Raw genomic sequence first — 16,391 nt, 5'->3', positions numbered from 1 at the left:
TCTCTACTGCGAAGGAAGAAAGAAAGCATAGAACTTTACAAATCTGATCAAGATAATCCAAGTAATATTTGGTGTGACAGTGATTACAAATGTGATGTACCTCAGCTACTTCATTCATCATTACCTTCACCCAATAGAAACTCCTGACTTTGAGCTAGACGATGACCTGAAGAAGACCATCTGCCTGCGTGCCGGCGGTTGTCTGCGCCTCTTTGTAAATATTACTGGCCGTCCTGCTCCGACAATTGCTTGGAGCAAGCCAGGTGTTGACCTCAACAACCGAGGCTTCATAGAGGTAACCCATAAGTCAACCACACTCATCATTGATAAGGTCCACCGATATGATGCTGGAAAATACACGCTTGTGGCTGAGAACTCTGCTGGGAAACAGGAAGTCTCTCTTCTGGTCAAAGTCTATGGTAAGTGGACGACCATGCCATAAGTTCCTATTAAATCCATACGTCATGATTTTTACTATTTAGTAATGCCATATCTAAATTGCAAACTGTTTATAATTCTAGACACACCGGGACCAACAGGGCCAATCAAGATCAAGGAACTGACCAAAGAATATGCCACCATCTCATGGGATGTCCCAACTGTGGACGGTGGCGCTCCTGTCAATAATTATATTGTTGAGAGGCGTGAGGCCTCCATGAGAGCCTACAAAACTGTTACTTCCAAGTGCAGCAAGACATGGTTCAAGATTGATGGACTGATGGAGGGCATGCTGTACTACTTCCGAGTCCTACCTGAAAACATTTATGGTGTCGGCGAGCCTTGCGAGACACCGGACGTCATCCTGGTTTGCGAGGTGCCTCACCCACCGTGCAAACTGGAGGTGATTGACGTCACCAAAAGCACCGTTTCGTTGGGCTGGGAGAAGCCTGAGCATGATGGAGGCAGCAGGCTGATCGGTTACGTCGTTGAGGCTTGCAAGTTCGGTACTGAGAAATGGATGAAGGTGGCCTCGCTCAAGCTAACCGACTTTGAGCACACTATTGAGAAGCTGAATGAGAAGGAACAGTACTTGTTCAGAATTAAAGCCATCAACAGTCGAGGTGCCAGCGAAGCAAAGGAGCTTGTTACACCTGTGACTGTACAAGAACAAAGAGGTGACCAGCATTTTCATAACATCTTTGTCAAACAGGATAAAGTTTTTGTCAGTCTTCTATTTATTAACTTTTTGTAACAAATGTATTTTTTCCAGTGATGCCTGCAGTGGATTTCACCAATCTACCCCAGAAAGCTGTTAATGTTCTGGCTGGTAAGACCCTGGAGCTTGACCTGCCAATCATCGGCAGGCCTCCCCCGTCCTGCTTTTGGTTCTTTGGTGACAATAGGATAAAAATCACAGACCGTGTCAAGATCCAGAGCACTGGCAAGTTTTCCAAACTAACCATGTCTGACACAACTATTGACGACACTGGCAACTACACCCTGGAGGTGAAGAACACTGTTGGTGTTACCACCGAGGTCATCAAAGTTGTCATTCTCTGTAAGTAAACCTGCAGTTATACATTGTTTTATTTGTTGAGATATGTGAAGTACTAAAATGAAATATGTAAGACATTTAACAAGATTTCATACAGCAAAAGAAGCATGGTTTGAATGATTAATACACTGATTCACTGTCATCTTCTTTTAGCCAAACCTGACGAACCAAAAGGACCAATCAGATTTGATGAGATTGATGCCACCACTGTCACCTGTAGCTGGGATCCTCCAGCAAGAGACGGCGGAGCGCCCGTCAGTGGCTACGTGGTGGAGCAACGAGATGCCCACAGACCAGGATGGGTGCCGGTTTGTGACTCGGTCAGCCGACCCACTTTCAAATTTGAGAACCTGATTGAGGGAGATGAGTATGTCTTCCGTGCTGCTGCTGTGAATCGCTACGGCACTGGAGAACTTTTGCAGTCAGAGATTGTCACATGCAGGAGCTTGAAAAGTAACGCCTGCTTTTTTATTTCCATAATCATATATGGTCATAACCCTTGACAGAAGGCTTACACGTTGTCCCTCCTTCGCAGATGTGTCTGGATCCCCTGGCCGACCGACCATTCTTGATGTGTCACGTGACGGCATGACTGTAGCCTGGAACCCACCAGAAGAAGATGGTGGGTTGGAGGTGTCTGGTTACATCATTGAGCGCAAAGAAGTCAGGTCTGACAGATGGGTGCGTGCCAACAAGAATCCCATCACCATGACTAGATACCGCTCAACAGAGCTAATTGAAGGGCTGGAGTACGAGCACAGAATCATCGCTATCAATGCCCGTGGAATAAGCAAACCAAGTCTGCCTTCTAAACCAGCTGTGGCCTCAGATCCCATTGGTGAGAGACCGGAAAAAAAAAAAAAAAAAAAAGAAATATTTATCTTTTTTTTCTGTCTTTTGTCAAGTGCAAGCAATGTTTGGATTTATTTCACATAAACAGCTGGATCCATATAAAAAAATATATTTTTATATTGTATTGGGTGTGTGTATACGCACGCACGCACGCACACACACACACACACACACACACACACACACACACACACACACACACACACATTAAATATATTTCTGTCCTGGGCAGATCCCCCTGGTTGTCCACAGAACCCTCGGATCACGGAAACTACCAAGTCATCTGTATCACTGGCTTGGAGTCCGCCCGATGATGAGGGAGATGCGAGAGTGGATGGGTACCTAATTGAGATGCAAAAGGTGGGCACCATGGCTTGGCTCAAATGCAACACCACGCCCTCTCTGATCTGCGAATACACACTGACCAACATGCCACAAGGAGAGGAGTTCAAATTCCGAATACTGGCCTGCAATGTGGGCGGTTCTGGCGAGCCGGCCGAAGTTCCTGGAACTGTCACCATCACAGAAATGTTTGGTGAGCACACATGAGGAAAGACACACAAAATGCAGTCAGAATGTGTTCTTTTCCTGGACATAAATGAAAAGTGACTCTTGCATTTTTTCCCTTTGGTTCTACAGAACCTCCTGATTATGAACTTGAGCTGAAATACAAAGACGTCTACGTGGTCCGTCACGGTGGAGTGGTCCGGCTCTCTCTCCCCATCAAGGGTAAACCTCACCCTACTTGCTCATGGTTCAAGGACAGCGGGGCAGTGTCAACCAAGGCCATGGTCGCTCACACTGAAGACACCAGTGAACTGGTGATCAAAGGAGCCGAGAGGAGTGACTCTGGTGTGTATGAGCTCCTTCTGGAAAATAAAGTTGGCAAGAAGAAGGTCCAAATCAAGGTCAATGTCATCGGCCGTCCAAGTGCTCCAGAAGGACCATTAACGTTTGAAGAAATCCAGGCCAACTCTGTTAAGGTATCCTGGAAGGTGCCCACCGATAACGGCGGTACAGAGCTCCTCGGTTATATCGTTGAAAGAAGAGAGGTTACCAGAAATGCGTGGTACACGGTGGACAGCAGGGTGACTGATAATCAGTTGGTCGTCAGGGGCCTAAACGAAGGAACAGAATATCACTTTAAGGTAACTGCTGAGAACTCCTTTGGTATAGGTCCATCTCTGAAGTCAGAGCAGCCGCTGTTGGCCAAGACTCCGCTTTGTAAGTATTCTTGTTTTTCTAACGTGAACGGGAATCGACTCAATCAGCCCCTGATGAGCCGGGAAACTGTGATTTGCAAAACAGGTCCACCAGAGCCTTCCAGCACACCACTGGAGATCATGGATGTCACCAAAACCTCTGTGGCACTGGCCTGGTCCAGACCAAAGGATGATGGGGGTTCTTCCATCACAGGTTATTTCATTGAGTACAAGGAGGTGTCCACAGAGCAATGGTCTCGTCACCCCACCAGGATTGTCTCCACCATGTTTACTCAGTCTGGACTCACAGCAGATGCGAACTATCACTTCCGCATTGTTGCCGTCAATGACATTGGCGAGAGTGAGGCTGGACCTGTGTCTGATCCGGTCACATGCAAAGATCCATTCGGTGAGTCATCATCTTTGACGGAAGTCAGAAGGATAAATTTGATTATTAACCATTCTCCCACTTACTTTCAAAGACATGTCCTCTAATATGTATAAAGAAGTATAATCCCTCATTCTGCTAACTTGCTTTTTTTTTCCAGAGATAGATGTGATTTTGTTTTGCTTGTTCGTACCTTGCAGATAAGCCAAGCCAGCCAGGTGAAATTGATACAACAAAAGTGACTAACAACTTGATCACCATTTGCTGGCAAGCTCCAGAGTGCGATGGTGGTAAAGAAGTCCTGGGTTATTGGGTGGAATACAGGAAGTCCACTGAAAGTAGCTGGAAGAAATGCAACAAACAGAGGCTGAAAGAACAGGAGTTCACCATGGGTGGTCTGGCTGAAGCTACTGAGTATGAGTTCAGAGTATTTGCTGAGAATGAGACCGGAATAAGCAGACCTCGTCGGACTGCCACTTGCATCAAGACGAAACTGAGTGGTGCGTATACTGATAGTTGGTATTAAGTATCATTTGTACAGTTGGTCCAAAAAAATTAAGCCACCTGTTCACGATTGACATCTTTTTTTGTATTTGTCTGCTTGATATATACATATAGTTGAAACGAAACCAAGTCTGAGAAAGGAAATGGATGAAGTAACAGAAAAGCTGGGACAGCCTGCTGTAATGAAGTGCCAGATAATTGGCAGACCTGTTCCTGAGATCAGGTGGTACCACGCGGGGAAGGAGATTGTGGAGTCCCGCAAATACGAGATGAGCTCTGATGGCCGTAACCACTCCGTTTCTATCATGACTGACCAACAAGAGGATGAGGGAGCGTACACCTGTAAGGCTACCAATGATGCCGGAGAAGCAGAAACGACAGGAATTCTCGTACTGGAAGCTGCGCCATCCTTCCACTCTGACTACCCATTGAAGAGCACCTACTATGCTGGTCTGGGAACAACCCTGCGCATCCATGCTATGTACATTGGGCGTCCTGTGCCAAAGATTATGTGGCTCCAAGAAGCAAAGACACTGGAGAACTCAGAGGACATCAATATTGAGACCACAGAGTATTATACGCACCTCGTTATCAAGAATGTGCAGCGCAGAATCCATGGAGGAAAATACAGGATCCGACTGCACAACCACTTTGGCAGGGTTGACACCGTATTCAGTGTTGAAATCTATGGTATGTTTTTGTCATCAAACCTCAGTGAGGCGTGCCTTTGGAAACGTGCTATTAGTTATTATCAACCCTTTGTTTCCAGACAAACCTGACATGCCTCAGGGTCCCATCGTTATGGAGGCCCTCCTTAAGAACTCTGTCATCATCAGCTGGAAGCCTCCCAAGGACGACGGAGGCTGCATGATTACCAACTACATTGTGGAGAAGCGGGAGGACAAGGAAGGAAGCGAGTGGGAATTGGTGTCATCGTCCATTAATGGCACATCTTGCCGTGTGCCCAACCTTACCGACAGCGCTGGATACTTCTTCCGTGTATATGCCCAGAATCGCTACGGCAACAGCGAGCCACTTGAACTCATCTCACCTATCCTCATTAAGAGCCAATTGGGTTTGTTCTATCCACAAGACAATATTCAACAAAATAATACAAACACACAATGTCAACTGATTTATTGACAAAACCTTTATCGTCCACAGAGAAACCGTCACCGCCTCAGGCAATAGTTGTTTCTGGAATCACCAAGGACTCCTGTGTAGTTTCCTGGAAGCCTCCACTCAGTGACGGCGGCTCCAAAATTAAGAGCTACTGCCTTGAGAAGAAACAAAAGGATAAGAAGGAATGGGGCGAATGGACACCTGTGATGACAGATGAGATCAAACAGACAGTCTTCTCTGTCAAACATTTGTCAGAGGGCATTGAATATGTATTCCGGGTGAAGTGTGAGAACCTTGGAGGACAAAGTGACTACAGTGGGGAAAGCTCTTGCATTGTTCCCACCACAGCTGTTGACGTTCGAGCTCCTGCCTTTAAGGAGGAGCTGAGGAACATAAGTGTCAAATACAAGAGCAATGCTACACTTGTCTGTAAGATCACAGGTCAGCCCAAACCAGTGATCAAATGGTTCAGACGAGGAAAGGAGATCCATTCGGATGAAAAGAAGATCAAGATTCAAGAATTCAAGGGAGGTTACCACCAACTGGTCGTCACTGAGGCTGATGAGGAAGACTCTACTGTGTACCAGATCAGGGCCACCAACCAAGGAGGTTCCATCTGTGCCACCATCTCTCTGGATGTTGAAAGTAAGAATATATATTTGTGTGTGTGTGTGTGTGTGTATATATATATATATATATAGAGAGAGAGAGAGAGAGAGAGAGAGAGAGAGAGAGAGAGAGAGAGAGAGAGAGAGAGAGAGAGAGAGAGAGAGAGAGAGAGAGAGAGAGAGAGAGAGAGAGAGAGCGAGAGAGAGAGAGAATTTTTTATGTATTATCACTTCTTCTATCACTTTTTCTCTCTTATCAGTTCCTGCAAAGATCCACCTACCCAAGAACCTGAAGGACAAAGAAGCAATTCCTGCCCTGCGTGGAGAAATGGTCAATATTAAGATACCTTTTGGTGGCAAACCAGATCCTGTCATCACATGGCAGAAGGGACAAGATCTTATCGACAGCAATGGCCACTACCAGGTCATTGTCACACGATCATTCACTTCTTTGGTGTTCCCCAACGGCGTGGAGAAGAAGGATGCTGGATTTTACATTGTCTGTGCTAAAAACAGATTTGGAATTGATCAGCAGACAGTTGAGCTGGATGTGGCCGATGTGCCTGATCCTCCGCGGGGTATTAAAGCCAGCGATGTCTCTCGAGACTCTGCCACACTTAACTGGGTTGCCCCAGCAAATGATGGTGGCAGCAAGGTTATCAGTTACATTATTGAAAAGTGCCCCACCACAGCTGAGAGGTGGGAGCGAGTTGCTCAATCTCGTGACAACCGCTACACTGTTATCAATCTTTTTGGAGGAACCAGCTATCAGTTTAGAGTCATTGCTGAGAACAAGTTTGGGCAGAGTGCCCCGTCTGAGACCAGCGGACCTGTCATGACAAAGGAGGACAAATCCAGAGTTCTTCTCTATGACAGGGAGGTTGACGACATGGGAAGTGTTCCCAAAAGCAAAGCCCAACACTCTGATGCAAAGAATCTGCATAACAAATTTGCTATTGCAGAGGAACTGGGAAGAGGTCAGTTTGGTATTGTCCACCGCTGTGTGAACATCAGCTCTGAGAAGACCTATATGGCCAAATTTGTCAAAGTCAGAGGTGCTGATCAGACAATCGTCAAGAAGGAAATTGCCACACTGAACCTGGCTAAGCACACAAACTTCCTGCTTCTTCACGAGTCATTCGATAGTCCAGAGGAGCTGGTAATGATCTATGACTTCATCTCAGGCGTCGACATCTTTGAACGTCTCAGCACAGCAGATTTTGAGCTCAATGAGCGAGAAATTGTCAATTATATTTGGCAGATCTGCTCAGCTCTTGAGTTCCTGCACAGTCATAGCTATGGACATTTTGATATCAGACCTGAGAATATTGTGTACACAACAAGAACCAGCTCAAACGTAAAAATCATTGAGTTGGGCCAGTCTAGACACCTGACGCCTGGAGATCAAATCAAGATCCAGTACACCACTGCTGAGTACGCTGCCCCTGAGATCCACCAGTGTGATGTGGTTAGCACTGTGACTGACATGTGGTCAGTTGGCGTGCTATCTTATGTGCTCCTCTGTGGACTAAATCCATTCACAGCTGAAACCAACCAGCAGATGATCGACAACGTTTCAAACGCAGCCTACAGCTATGATGACGAGTCCTTCAAGCAGGTCAGTGTTGAAGCATTGGATTTCACAGACCGCTTAATGACAAAGGAACGTAAACATCGTATGACTGCTGCTGAGGCGCTGGTACATCCATGGCTGTCCACGCCGGCAGAAAATCTGAGCACCAGAACCATCCAGAGCAGCAGACACAAGCGATACTACCAGACAATGGTGAAGAAGGAATGGAGCACTGTGGTGTCTGCAGCTCGCGTGGCCAGTGGTGGCTCAATTCGGTCCCAGCGTGGCGTGTTAATGGCCAAGGTGAAGATTGCTCCATTTGAACATGGACCGGTAGCAGGCCAGATCGGACACTCGGTGTCAGGCGAGGGTGACAGTGTGAAGTTGATCTGCAATATTGACAACTATGACAGTACCACTGAAGTCACTTGGTATTGTGGCGTCAGACAACTGGAAGCAAGTGACAAGTACAAAATCCAATATGAGGATGGCCTGGCTGTGATCGCAATCACCAATGTGACAAGAGTTGATGATGGCACGTATAGATGCAAAGTTGTCAATGAGTATGGTGAGGACAGTGCCTACGCAGAGTTGTTCGTCAAAGGTGTCAGGTCATACCGTGACTTCTTCACTACCCGTGTGGTCAAGAGAACAAAGCGTCGAATTGACACTGCCAGAATGCTTCAGAAGCCCCCAGAGTTCACCTTTCCTCTGGTTAACCATACTGCATACATTGGAGAAGATGTGCGTTTCAGTGTCACCATCACAGTTCACCCCGATCCCCGTGTCACATGGCACAAATCTGGACAAAAGCTGATCCCTGGGGAGGACGACAAAAAGTATACCTTCATCATTGACAAAGGCCTGTATCAGCTTATTATCCACAGCGTTGATGATGACGATGTTGCCGAATACAGCGTTGTAGCTCGCAACAGGTACGGCGACGACAACTGTAAGGCCCGTCTTACTGTGATTCCTCGACCAAAACCAGCAGATCTCACCTTAAGGCCCATGTTCAAACGTCTTCTTGCCAACGTTGAGTGCAGGGAGGGCCAGAACGTTCGCTTTGAGATCCGAGTTTCAGGCCACCCCACACTGAAGTGGGAAAAGGATGGCACACCCATAGCCTTTGGACCATCGATTGAACTTGTCCACGAAGGCTTGGATTATTTCATTTTTCACGTGAGAGACACATTACCTGAAGACTCTGGCGTATACAGAGTAACTGCAACCAATTCTGCTGGATCTGCCAGTTGCCAAGCAACACTAAAAGTGGAACGTGTTTCTCATGTAAAGAGAGATTATGAAGCCAGCCAAAAGGAGCAGAAAAGTGTGTCTCAAAAGGAGCAATTAGACAAAAAGGTGAGGTTGCATCAGATTTTGTCTGACACCGTTGTCATACCATTACCACCTGCAGCAGTACAGGCTGTCAGGGAAGCATCGACCATGTTTAAACCTGCTGTGACGACTAAAAAGAGCGAAAAGACTGAGGCTGAAATGCAGAAAGAAAAAGAGGAGAGAAAAAAACGGGCCGATGAGAAGAGACTGCGTATGCCATACGACGTGCCCACACCACGTGTCATGAACCCAGCAGTGCTCGAAGAGGATGTCGAAATCAAACACTTCAAGCCACTCTCGGACATGAAGTGGTACAAGAAGCTCAGGGATCAGTATGAATTCCCAGAGCCCATGGAGAAAATCAAACAGAAGAGGATGAAACGTATTCGTCTCTCCAGGTGGGACCAGTTCTATGAGGTGCCTATCAGGATCAAAGACCAGTACAAGCCAAAGTGGCATATCCCATCCATGACTCAGGATGATTTAGAGACAGTGAGGCCGTCAAGGCACCGTGCAGCTTCTCCAGAGATAGATGTCTACCACAGGATTAGGAGAAGGTCACTGGGTGACCTGTCAGATGAGGAGCTGCTACTGCCTGTTAATGAGTATCTGTCCATGAAGAGAACTGAGGAGGAGAGGCTTCGCCTGGAGGGAGAGCTGGAGCTCGGGTACTCTGCTTCTCCGCCCAGCCTCAGCCCCGTTCGCTTCGCTCTATCATCACTGCGCCCTTCATCACCTGTAAGAGTCTACAGTGATGATGAGGAGACAGAAGCCTTGCAAAGATATGATTCGTACCGAATTCCATCCAAATATGAAGCCGGCCCAAGCTTTGTTGAACTGCGGCAGCGCCATGACAAAGCCACATATAAACCTCCCAGACAGAAGCAAAGAGTGTACGAGGAGAGAGAAGATCAGGAGTTACTCCGACCTCACATGACGGCTCATAGAATCGCCTCCTACAAGAGTGAACTCAAGCGCATGGAGTTTGAGGAGAAGACTCGAAATTTGAAAAAGGAAACAGTCATCACTGTCACAAAAGCTGTGGAGGATATTGAATCAGAGCATCTGACAGTTTTGGCTTCTGAATATATTCCTAAACCCATTAAGAAGCTCCCGACGCCTGAAATGGAGAGAAAAGTTCCTTCCTCAGAAAAGGTTGTCAAAACAGAGACAGCTTTGCCCAGAGTAGATTTTCTGTCCAGGTATGAGGAGAGAAAGCAGACTCTCAGGTCAGAGCGGAGATCTGTGGAGAGGACATCGCAGGCTCCTTTCAGCCTCGACCACATCCCACACATTAGCATCCGATTGCGATCTCATCGTGTTCCCTATCGTTCGAACACAAACTTCACCCTGAATGTCCAGGCCAAACCTGAGCCCAAGGTCAGGTGGTTTCACAATGGAAAAGAGATTAAACCGAGCAGCAAACACCACATGAGCAACATTAGTGGACTTCTGACGCTCCAGATCAACAACTGTGTGACTGAAGATGCAGGAACATATTCTGTGTTCTGCAGGAACGTCAAAGGGGAGACTTCAGACAGTGCCACATTAGATGTAGCAGCAGAATATGCTGCCCTCTCTTACATCCACCGCGACGAGTATCCGCCATCCTCCCATCTTCCAGACATGACCAAAACGGAGGTATACCACATCTCGTCAGCAGCAGTCAAGGAAACGACGGCTGGAACGGTGACAAAAACCATCGCCGTTGTTGAAAAGGAAAAGGCGAAGCCTATGGTCCGAGCAAAGATCCTGACCAAACCACAGTCTCTGAGTGTTGAGGAGGGAGCGCTTGTCAGATTCTCATGCGATGTGGATGGTGACCCAGCACCTTCCATATTGTGGCTTCATGAGGGAGCAGCTCTGGGTTCCTCTAGCCGTCACCACATTGTCTCTACGCAGTACAGCTCCACTTTGGAGATTTATTCTGTTCATCCGTCTGATGAAGGAAACTATGCTTTAATTGTGGAAAATGCTGGTGGAAAACAAGAAGCCTATTTTACTCTGAACATTCACAAGTCTGAGTCCAAGCAGAGAATTGTGGTCTCGCCTAGAGTCACCTCTCCTGAAGGCAAGTCCCCCGAACCTGTCAAAACCCCACAAAGAATCAAGTCTCCCGAACCAATCAAGATGCCTCTGAGGGTCAAGTCACCAGTCTCACCGAAGTCCCCCACGGCAAAATCCCCGCCTCCATCTGTCAGTCAAATAAAATCAGCAAAAAGAGTCATGTCACCAACTGTGGGAAAGAAGTCACCTTCTTCTGTTGACTTGGAGCAGCTCAAATGTGGAACGCCACCTCACTTCCTGGTGCAACCCCGATCCCAAAACGTGGAAGAGGGACAAAATGTGAACTTCACCTGTGAGATTGCGGGTGAGCCTTTCCCAGACGTGGAGTGGTTTAAAGACAACTTGACTGTGAGTATTTGTATTTGTCTCTGCTTTACCTCTCTTAGATACAATGTTCACCTCAACGTTCTCTCTCTTGCAGTTATCAGGCACATCCAATGTGAGAATGAACTGGACCAACAGTGTGTATACTCTGGAGATACGTGAAGCAATGCTGGCAGACAGCGGCAAATACACCATCAAGGCCAAAAACCAGCTTGGCCAGTGCTCCGCCACGTCCTCCCTCAATGTCATCAGTAAGTGATTAGTACTTTAGCATTGTAGAAAATATTGTAAGGAATATTTTCAAAAGAGTCAAGTATACTTTGCATTTTTGCAGGTGGTATTGAGGACGCAACACAAACAATGATAAGGGTGGAAGAAAAAGCTGAAGCTTTCTCTGCCTCTTCCGTTCACATGAAGTCATCGTCTATGCAGGCCACCACTTTCAGCTCCATTGAGAGTGTGTCTGAGACTAGCAATCAAATAATGCAAATGCGTGATCAATCACATGTGGAAGCCTCTTCCTCCTCCTCCTCCTTCTCCTCCTCACAGAGGAGCCTCGTTAGTGGGATGAAAATAGGTGAGGTGGATGTTAAAAATCCGAGCACATTTGGAAGCAAATCAGCGAATCGATCGTGTTTGTTCCTCAGTCAGTAATGGAAGTTATTAAGAGCAGGAAAACGTTGTGGTGATGGAAAGAAGTGTCATTAAACTCGCTGCTCTTTGTAGGCGCACCACCGAAGATCACAGCTCTTCCAGAGAACATCAACGTCGCGGTTGGAAAATCACTGACGGTGACGGGGGCCTTCTTTGGAGACCCCGCCCCATCCGTGCAGTGGCTGCACTCAGACCAGACGCTTCCCGACGGGGACAAGCGTTACTACGTAGACAACGCAGCTAACGTTTCCACGCTGGTGATTGCCATGGTAAAGGAGAACGACGGTGGAGTGTACACACTACGACTTTCCAACGAACTCGGCTCTGCCTCTGCGACTGTCAACGTTCACATCCAGTCAATGTAAAAAATAAAAATAGAAAAAAAAAAGAATTTAAAAGAAAATTGTTAAAACTTGGAGGTATATGCCCCCGAACCACCCGCCCTCAATTTCAATAATCTTTTGTTTAGTGAATCAGCAACAAGAATTGATAGATTTATTTTCTTGTACATAGGAACTATTTTTTTTTGTACCAAACTTGACATTAATTGATTGCCACAGTCAAGTCTCCAATTGTTAGAAAATTTGATTACACTTTTGCAGTCACATGTACATAATGTATATAGCCGGATTTGACGGTTATGGGGAATGTATGTATTGTTATTTCTGACAATAATATGAAGTGAAAGAAGGAAACCAAAATGCGGTTGAACAGGAGAAAGTCCCGTGTGGAACGAATACCCTGCTAAACGCAGAAACTAAAACTGTGTGCCTCAACGCTACGTTGACGTTTTAAGATTGCCTCGGCAGGTAGAGAGTCTCCCTGCTGAAGTTTACTCAACACCAAAAACAAACCTTGTTGTTTTGGATACGTGTCGCTATGATGATTTCCTGCAAACGTAAGACCCTGAGTGCTGCTTGCATCACCCTCACGTAAGCAGCACGATGGACTTGCGTTCTGACCGACTGCATTGTACCACCAATTTATTTGATGACCAGCTGAGAGTGTGAGTGGCCTGCACTCTCATCTTTGACGTAGGAGCGCCGCTTCTGGCATAGGACGGTCCCTTGGACTTTCCATATATGAACATCTCCTGGCCAGAAAAGAACGTCCCGGCAGAGTCTGCTGTGCAGAAGCAGCGCCATCTCCTGGAGGATTGCTCATGAGCGTGTTTGTGTGTACTGTAACCTATAGTCAGTGTTAACTTCTTAGCCACAGTGAGTCCATCTGCTGTGGTAAAATTGTTTTCTTTCATTCATCCTCCTTGAGTGTTTTATTCTTTTTGTTTTAATAAAGCATGATTTCAGCACCATATCCTGGCCACTTCTCTCACATGGGGACATCCCACAATATGCAGTTATGTTACAATTCGCTACACACACATGCGCACGGACACACACACACACACACACACACACGCAAATATGTAACATCCCCAAACAAAATATTTAACACACAAATATTAAAAACATTGGCCTGCCTATGTAAAATTAAAGTGCATATTAAAAGTGTCTGAAAACATTCTAATGATGTGAAGAGAGACAGAAGCAGGCATTTGCCAATGAAAAGCATCCTCAAGCCAATAAGTGAAAGAACCTTGTTTTTTATAATCACCTATTACACTCGAGGTTCCATGCGTGTTCGTTTTGGTGGAAGAACTAAAATTATAACGTGTTAAAAGTCAAGCAATTTATTCCTGACAGAGGAGTCTATACATTTGACAGAGCTCTGGGTCAGCAGCTACGCTTATGCTAGCCTCAGCAGAGAAAGCGCAGACTGAACAAAGTTATCTGTTCTTGCCGCCGACTTATACAATGTTTGAAAGAGGAAGTATGGAATCGCTGTCGTCTGATTGGTCCATGGTCCCGTCTGACGCCATCATTGCTCTGCAAAATGATGACCATTTGCCGCTGGATCCAGGCGCCGTCTCCACAGTCTTGCATCTCATGTTTTCAGGCATTGTCTGTTCTTTGTGGCCTCCGCATGCACCCTGCTGGGAGCTAGCTTGCAACGCACTCCCACAGCCTGATCTGATTTCCATTCTATGCACCCTTGTTTACCCCCAGACGTGCCACACCCTAAAACCCTATAGCACCTTCAATACTCAAAGACGCTTTCCAATTGCACACATTATTCATTCATTATGCAGGTTAGGTTAGGGTTACGGTAATGAAACCGATCCCTCCTTCTCTCGGGGTTAGGGTTAGGGGAATTAATCGGAGCCTCCCCCTCGCTGTCCTGACTGCGGCGTAGGTGGCAAGGATTAGCTGTTTTGCGTTTCCTTACTGTGCATTTATTTTTCGAAGTGGTGTCACTTGCATTGCTCCTCCACTGGCCTGCTGTGCTAATGAAAGAGCCTACAATTCTGTCATTTTGTCATAAACAGTGTCTTCATGTTGCTTGCATGCAGCAGAGTACAGCCATCTTTTAGAAACGACACGATGGAAACCGCCTTCAGACTGAAATGAGACTTTTCGGGGACACCTTGTTTCTACATCACGCAACCTTCAATGACACCAGAAGCCGATGTGCAGAAATCTTGGACGTTGAACAGAAAAGAAAAACATTGACTGTATTTGTGCGTTGAGCTGTTAATAATACTACTGATAATAATACTGATAATGATGTGCACATGCAAGGTGCTCAAGCGGTTTTGACTTTGTTTGGCTTGTCGTGACCTCTACTAAAGAGGTCACGGGGGTGGTTCATGATCAGCTGACTCGAGATGTAATGCACCAATGTGAATGTTTGCTTTGCCAGTAGTTCCCAATTGTTCTTATCGTCTTGCTCTCGTGGGTTTGCTGTACAATCCCCCAGGCCCCCCCAACCATCCCCCCCCCGTGCGTTCATAAACAGGATAGGATCAATCAAGAAATCAAGTTGGCCAAATGGGGAAATTGGTAGTTTGCATAAGCATGTTTAGTCTAAGCTGATGCTTGCTGTGAGGGGCATACTAAATGATAGCGCGTGCAGGAACATGCTTGTTTCCGCTCACGGTCGAGCATTGCCAAGCTCCACCGTAGTCGGGTGCTGTTTCTGCATCCAGTGTCCGCTGCTGCCTTTTTCCCTTCGAAGGCTTTTGTGGTGTTGTGCCAAGTAGAGCGACACACTCCAGTGGTGTGTGCAATGTGGCGTTCATTTCAAGTTTACTGTGTCTGGGCTCGCACTTTACAGACTCCTTGATGGGGGAAATGTACGTGTACACGCGTTTACGTCAAATTAGGTGAAGAATATGACTTTTTATTTGTGATGAACTATTAAATATATAATGTGAAAATGCACGCCCATCTATGTGATCCATGGCTGTGGCGTTCCTGCTCCCGTGTCCACTGATGCGCTGGGCCAACGTGTTACCATGGTAACCACGTTATCCATTTGAAGCTTAAAGCCAAAGCTTAAGTCAACTCATGAATCACTTATTGATGAAGATAAAATGTTTGTGCACAATGTGTAACTTTTTGAAATTGTATCATCAACTTGTTCTGAATATATGATTGCAACGTGTATATGGGTTTTAAAAAGAAAGCTCATGTATATTTAATTTGATCAATGATTGTTTGAACGTAATTTAATGGGGTTAACAATGATTCCGCAATGCCGGGTGTTTGCACGAGTGTGTGCTTGTTGCCAGTTTTTCCGTCATGTCACAAAGATAAGCTTTGGAAATTAAAATGACTTGATGGTGTGATAAATGTGCGTCTGCTGCTGCTTCCAACGTGTCTCTCTTAAAAGTAAGTTTTATTAATACCTGCATGTAAGTTTGTACGGTTTGTATGAAAATGCTTGCCGCAGCTTCTCCTTACATACATTGTGACCAACAAAGCTGACACAATATGAAGTTGTCATTTCTCTTAATTGTTGATTATTGAAATGTTTAGAGTGAGGGGCTATAAAGGTGTTCTGTCATAAACAGACTTTGCGTCTTTTCCCAACACAACTCTGCTTCCAGCTGGACTATTGCATGACAGGTGTGCGTGTCAAATGCCTCAGTGTGTTTTGTATGTTGTTTGTGAATCCATCCAGTAAGGAATAAACCGTATTGGAAAACTAAGTGATTGTTGTAGTGCATTGTGCAAATAAAGTGAAAAATACCTCCACTTCTAAATAGAAAAGTAATGCACTCATACCCCAATTGTGGCCTCATGAGAATCAATGTAAACTAATTCAACAACTATGTAAAAATTGTACTACATTTATGGCAAATGCTGCAGAATCCAAACTTTTTGGGGAATATTTTTTTTCAATTTGTTTTTTGAAAATATAA

The 16,391-nt window shown here is 45.9% G+C and overlaps 1 protein-coding gene across 4 annotated transcripts in view; it reads left to right on the top strand.

Annotated features, from left to right (window-relative positions):
- The window catches only part of ttn.1 (titin, tandem duplicate 1), a 196,003-nt gene extending 182,564 nt beyond the window's left edge, over nt 1-13,439 (top strand). For all 4 annotated transcript variants that reach the window (XM_061792602.1, XM_061792600.1, XM_061792601.1 and 1 more), the window contains 16 exons: nt 138-419; nt 522-1,115; nt 1,211-1,498; nt 1,649-1,948; nt 2,031-2,333; nt 2,580-2,882; nt 2,987-3,571; nt 3,656-3,958; nt 4,138-4,437; nt 4,556-5,131; nt 5,211-5,516; nt 5,606-6,208; nt 6,432-11,497; nt 11,571-11,724; nt 11,808-12,050; nt 12,200-13,439. In XM_061792602.1, the coding sequence (XP_061648586.1) occupies nt 138-419; nt 522-1,115; nt 1,211-1,498; nt 1,649-1,948; nt 2,031-2,333; nt 2,580-2,882; nt 2,987-3,571; nt 3,656-3,958; nt 4,138-4,437; nt 4,556-5,131; nt 5,211-5,516; nt 5,606-6,208; nt 6,432-11,497; nt 11,571-11,724; nt 11,808-12,050; nt 12,200-12,492 (10,499 nt within the window). In that variant the 3' untranslated portion in view covers nt 12,493-13,439. The remainder of the gene's footprint in view (nt 1-137; nt 420-521; nt 1,116-1,210; nt 1,499-1,648; nt 1,949-2,030; nt 2,334-2,579; nt 2,883-2,986; nt 3,572-3,655; nt 3,959-4,137; nt 4,438-4,555; nt 5,132-5,210; nt 5,517-5,605; nt 6,209-6,431; nt 11,498-11,570; nt 11,725-11,807; nt 12,051-12,199) is intronic.
- The last annotated feature ends 2,952 nt before the right edge of the window (nt 13,440-16,391 follow it).

Source organism: Phyllopteryx taeniolatus, chromosome 12 (genome assembly GCF_024500385.1).
Source record: "Phyllopteryx taeniolatus isolate TA_2022b chromosome 12, UOR_Ptae_1.2, whole genome shotgun sequence".
NCBI lineage: Eukaryota > Metazoa > Chordata > Actinopteri > Syngnathiformes > Syngnathidae > Phyllopteryx > Phyllopteryx taeniolatus.
Note: the sequence above shows the minus strand (reverse complement) of the source record. Positions and strands in the feature narration are given on the sequence as shown.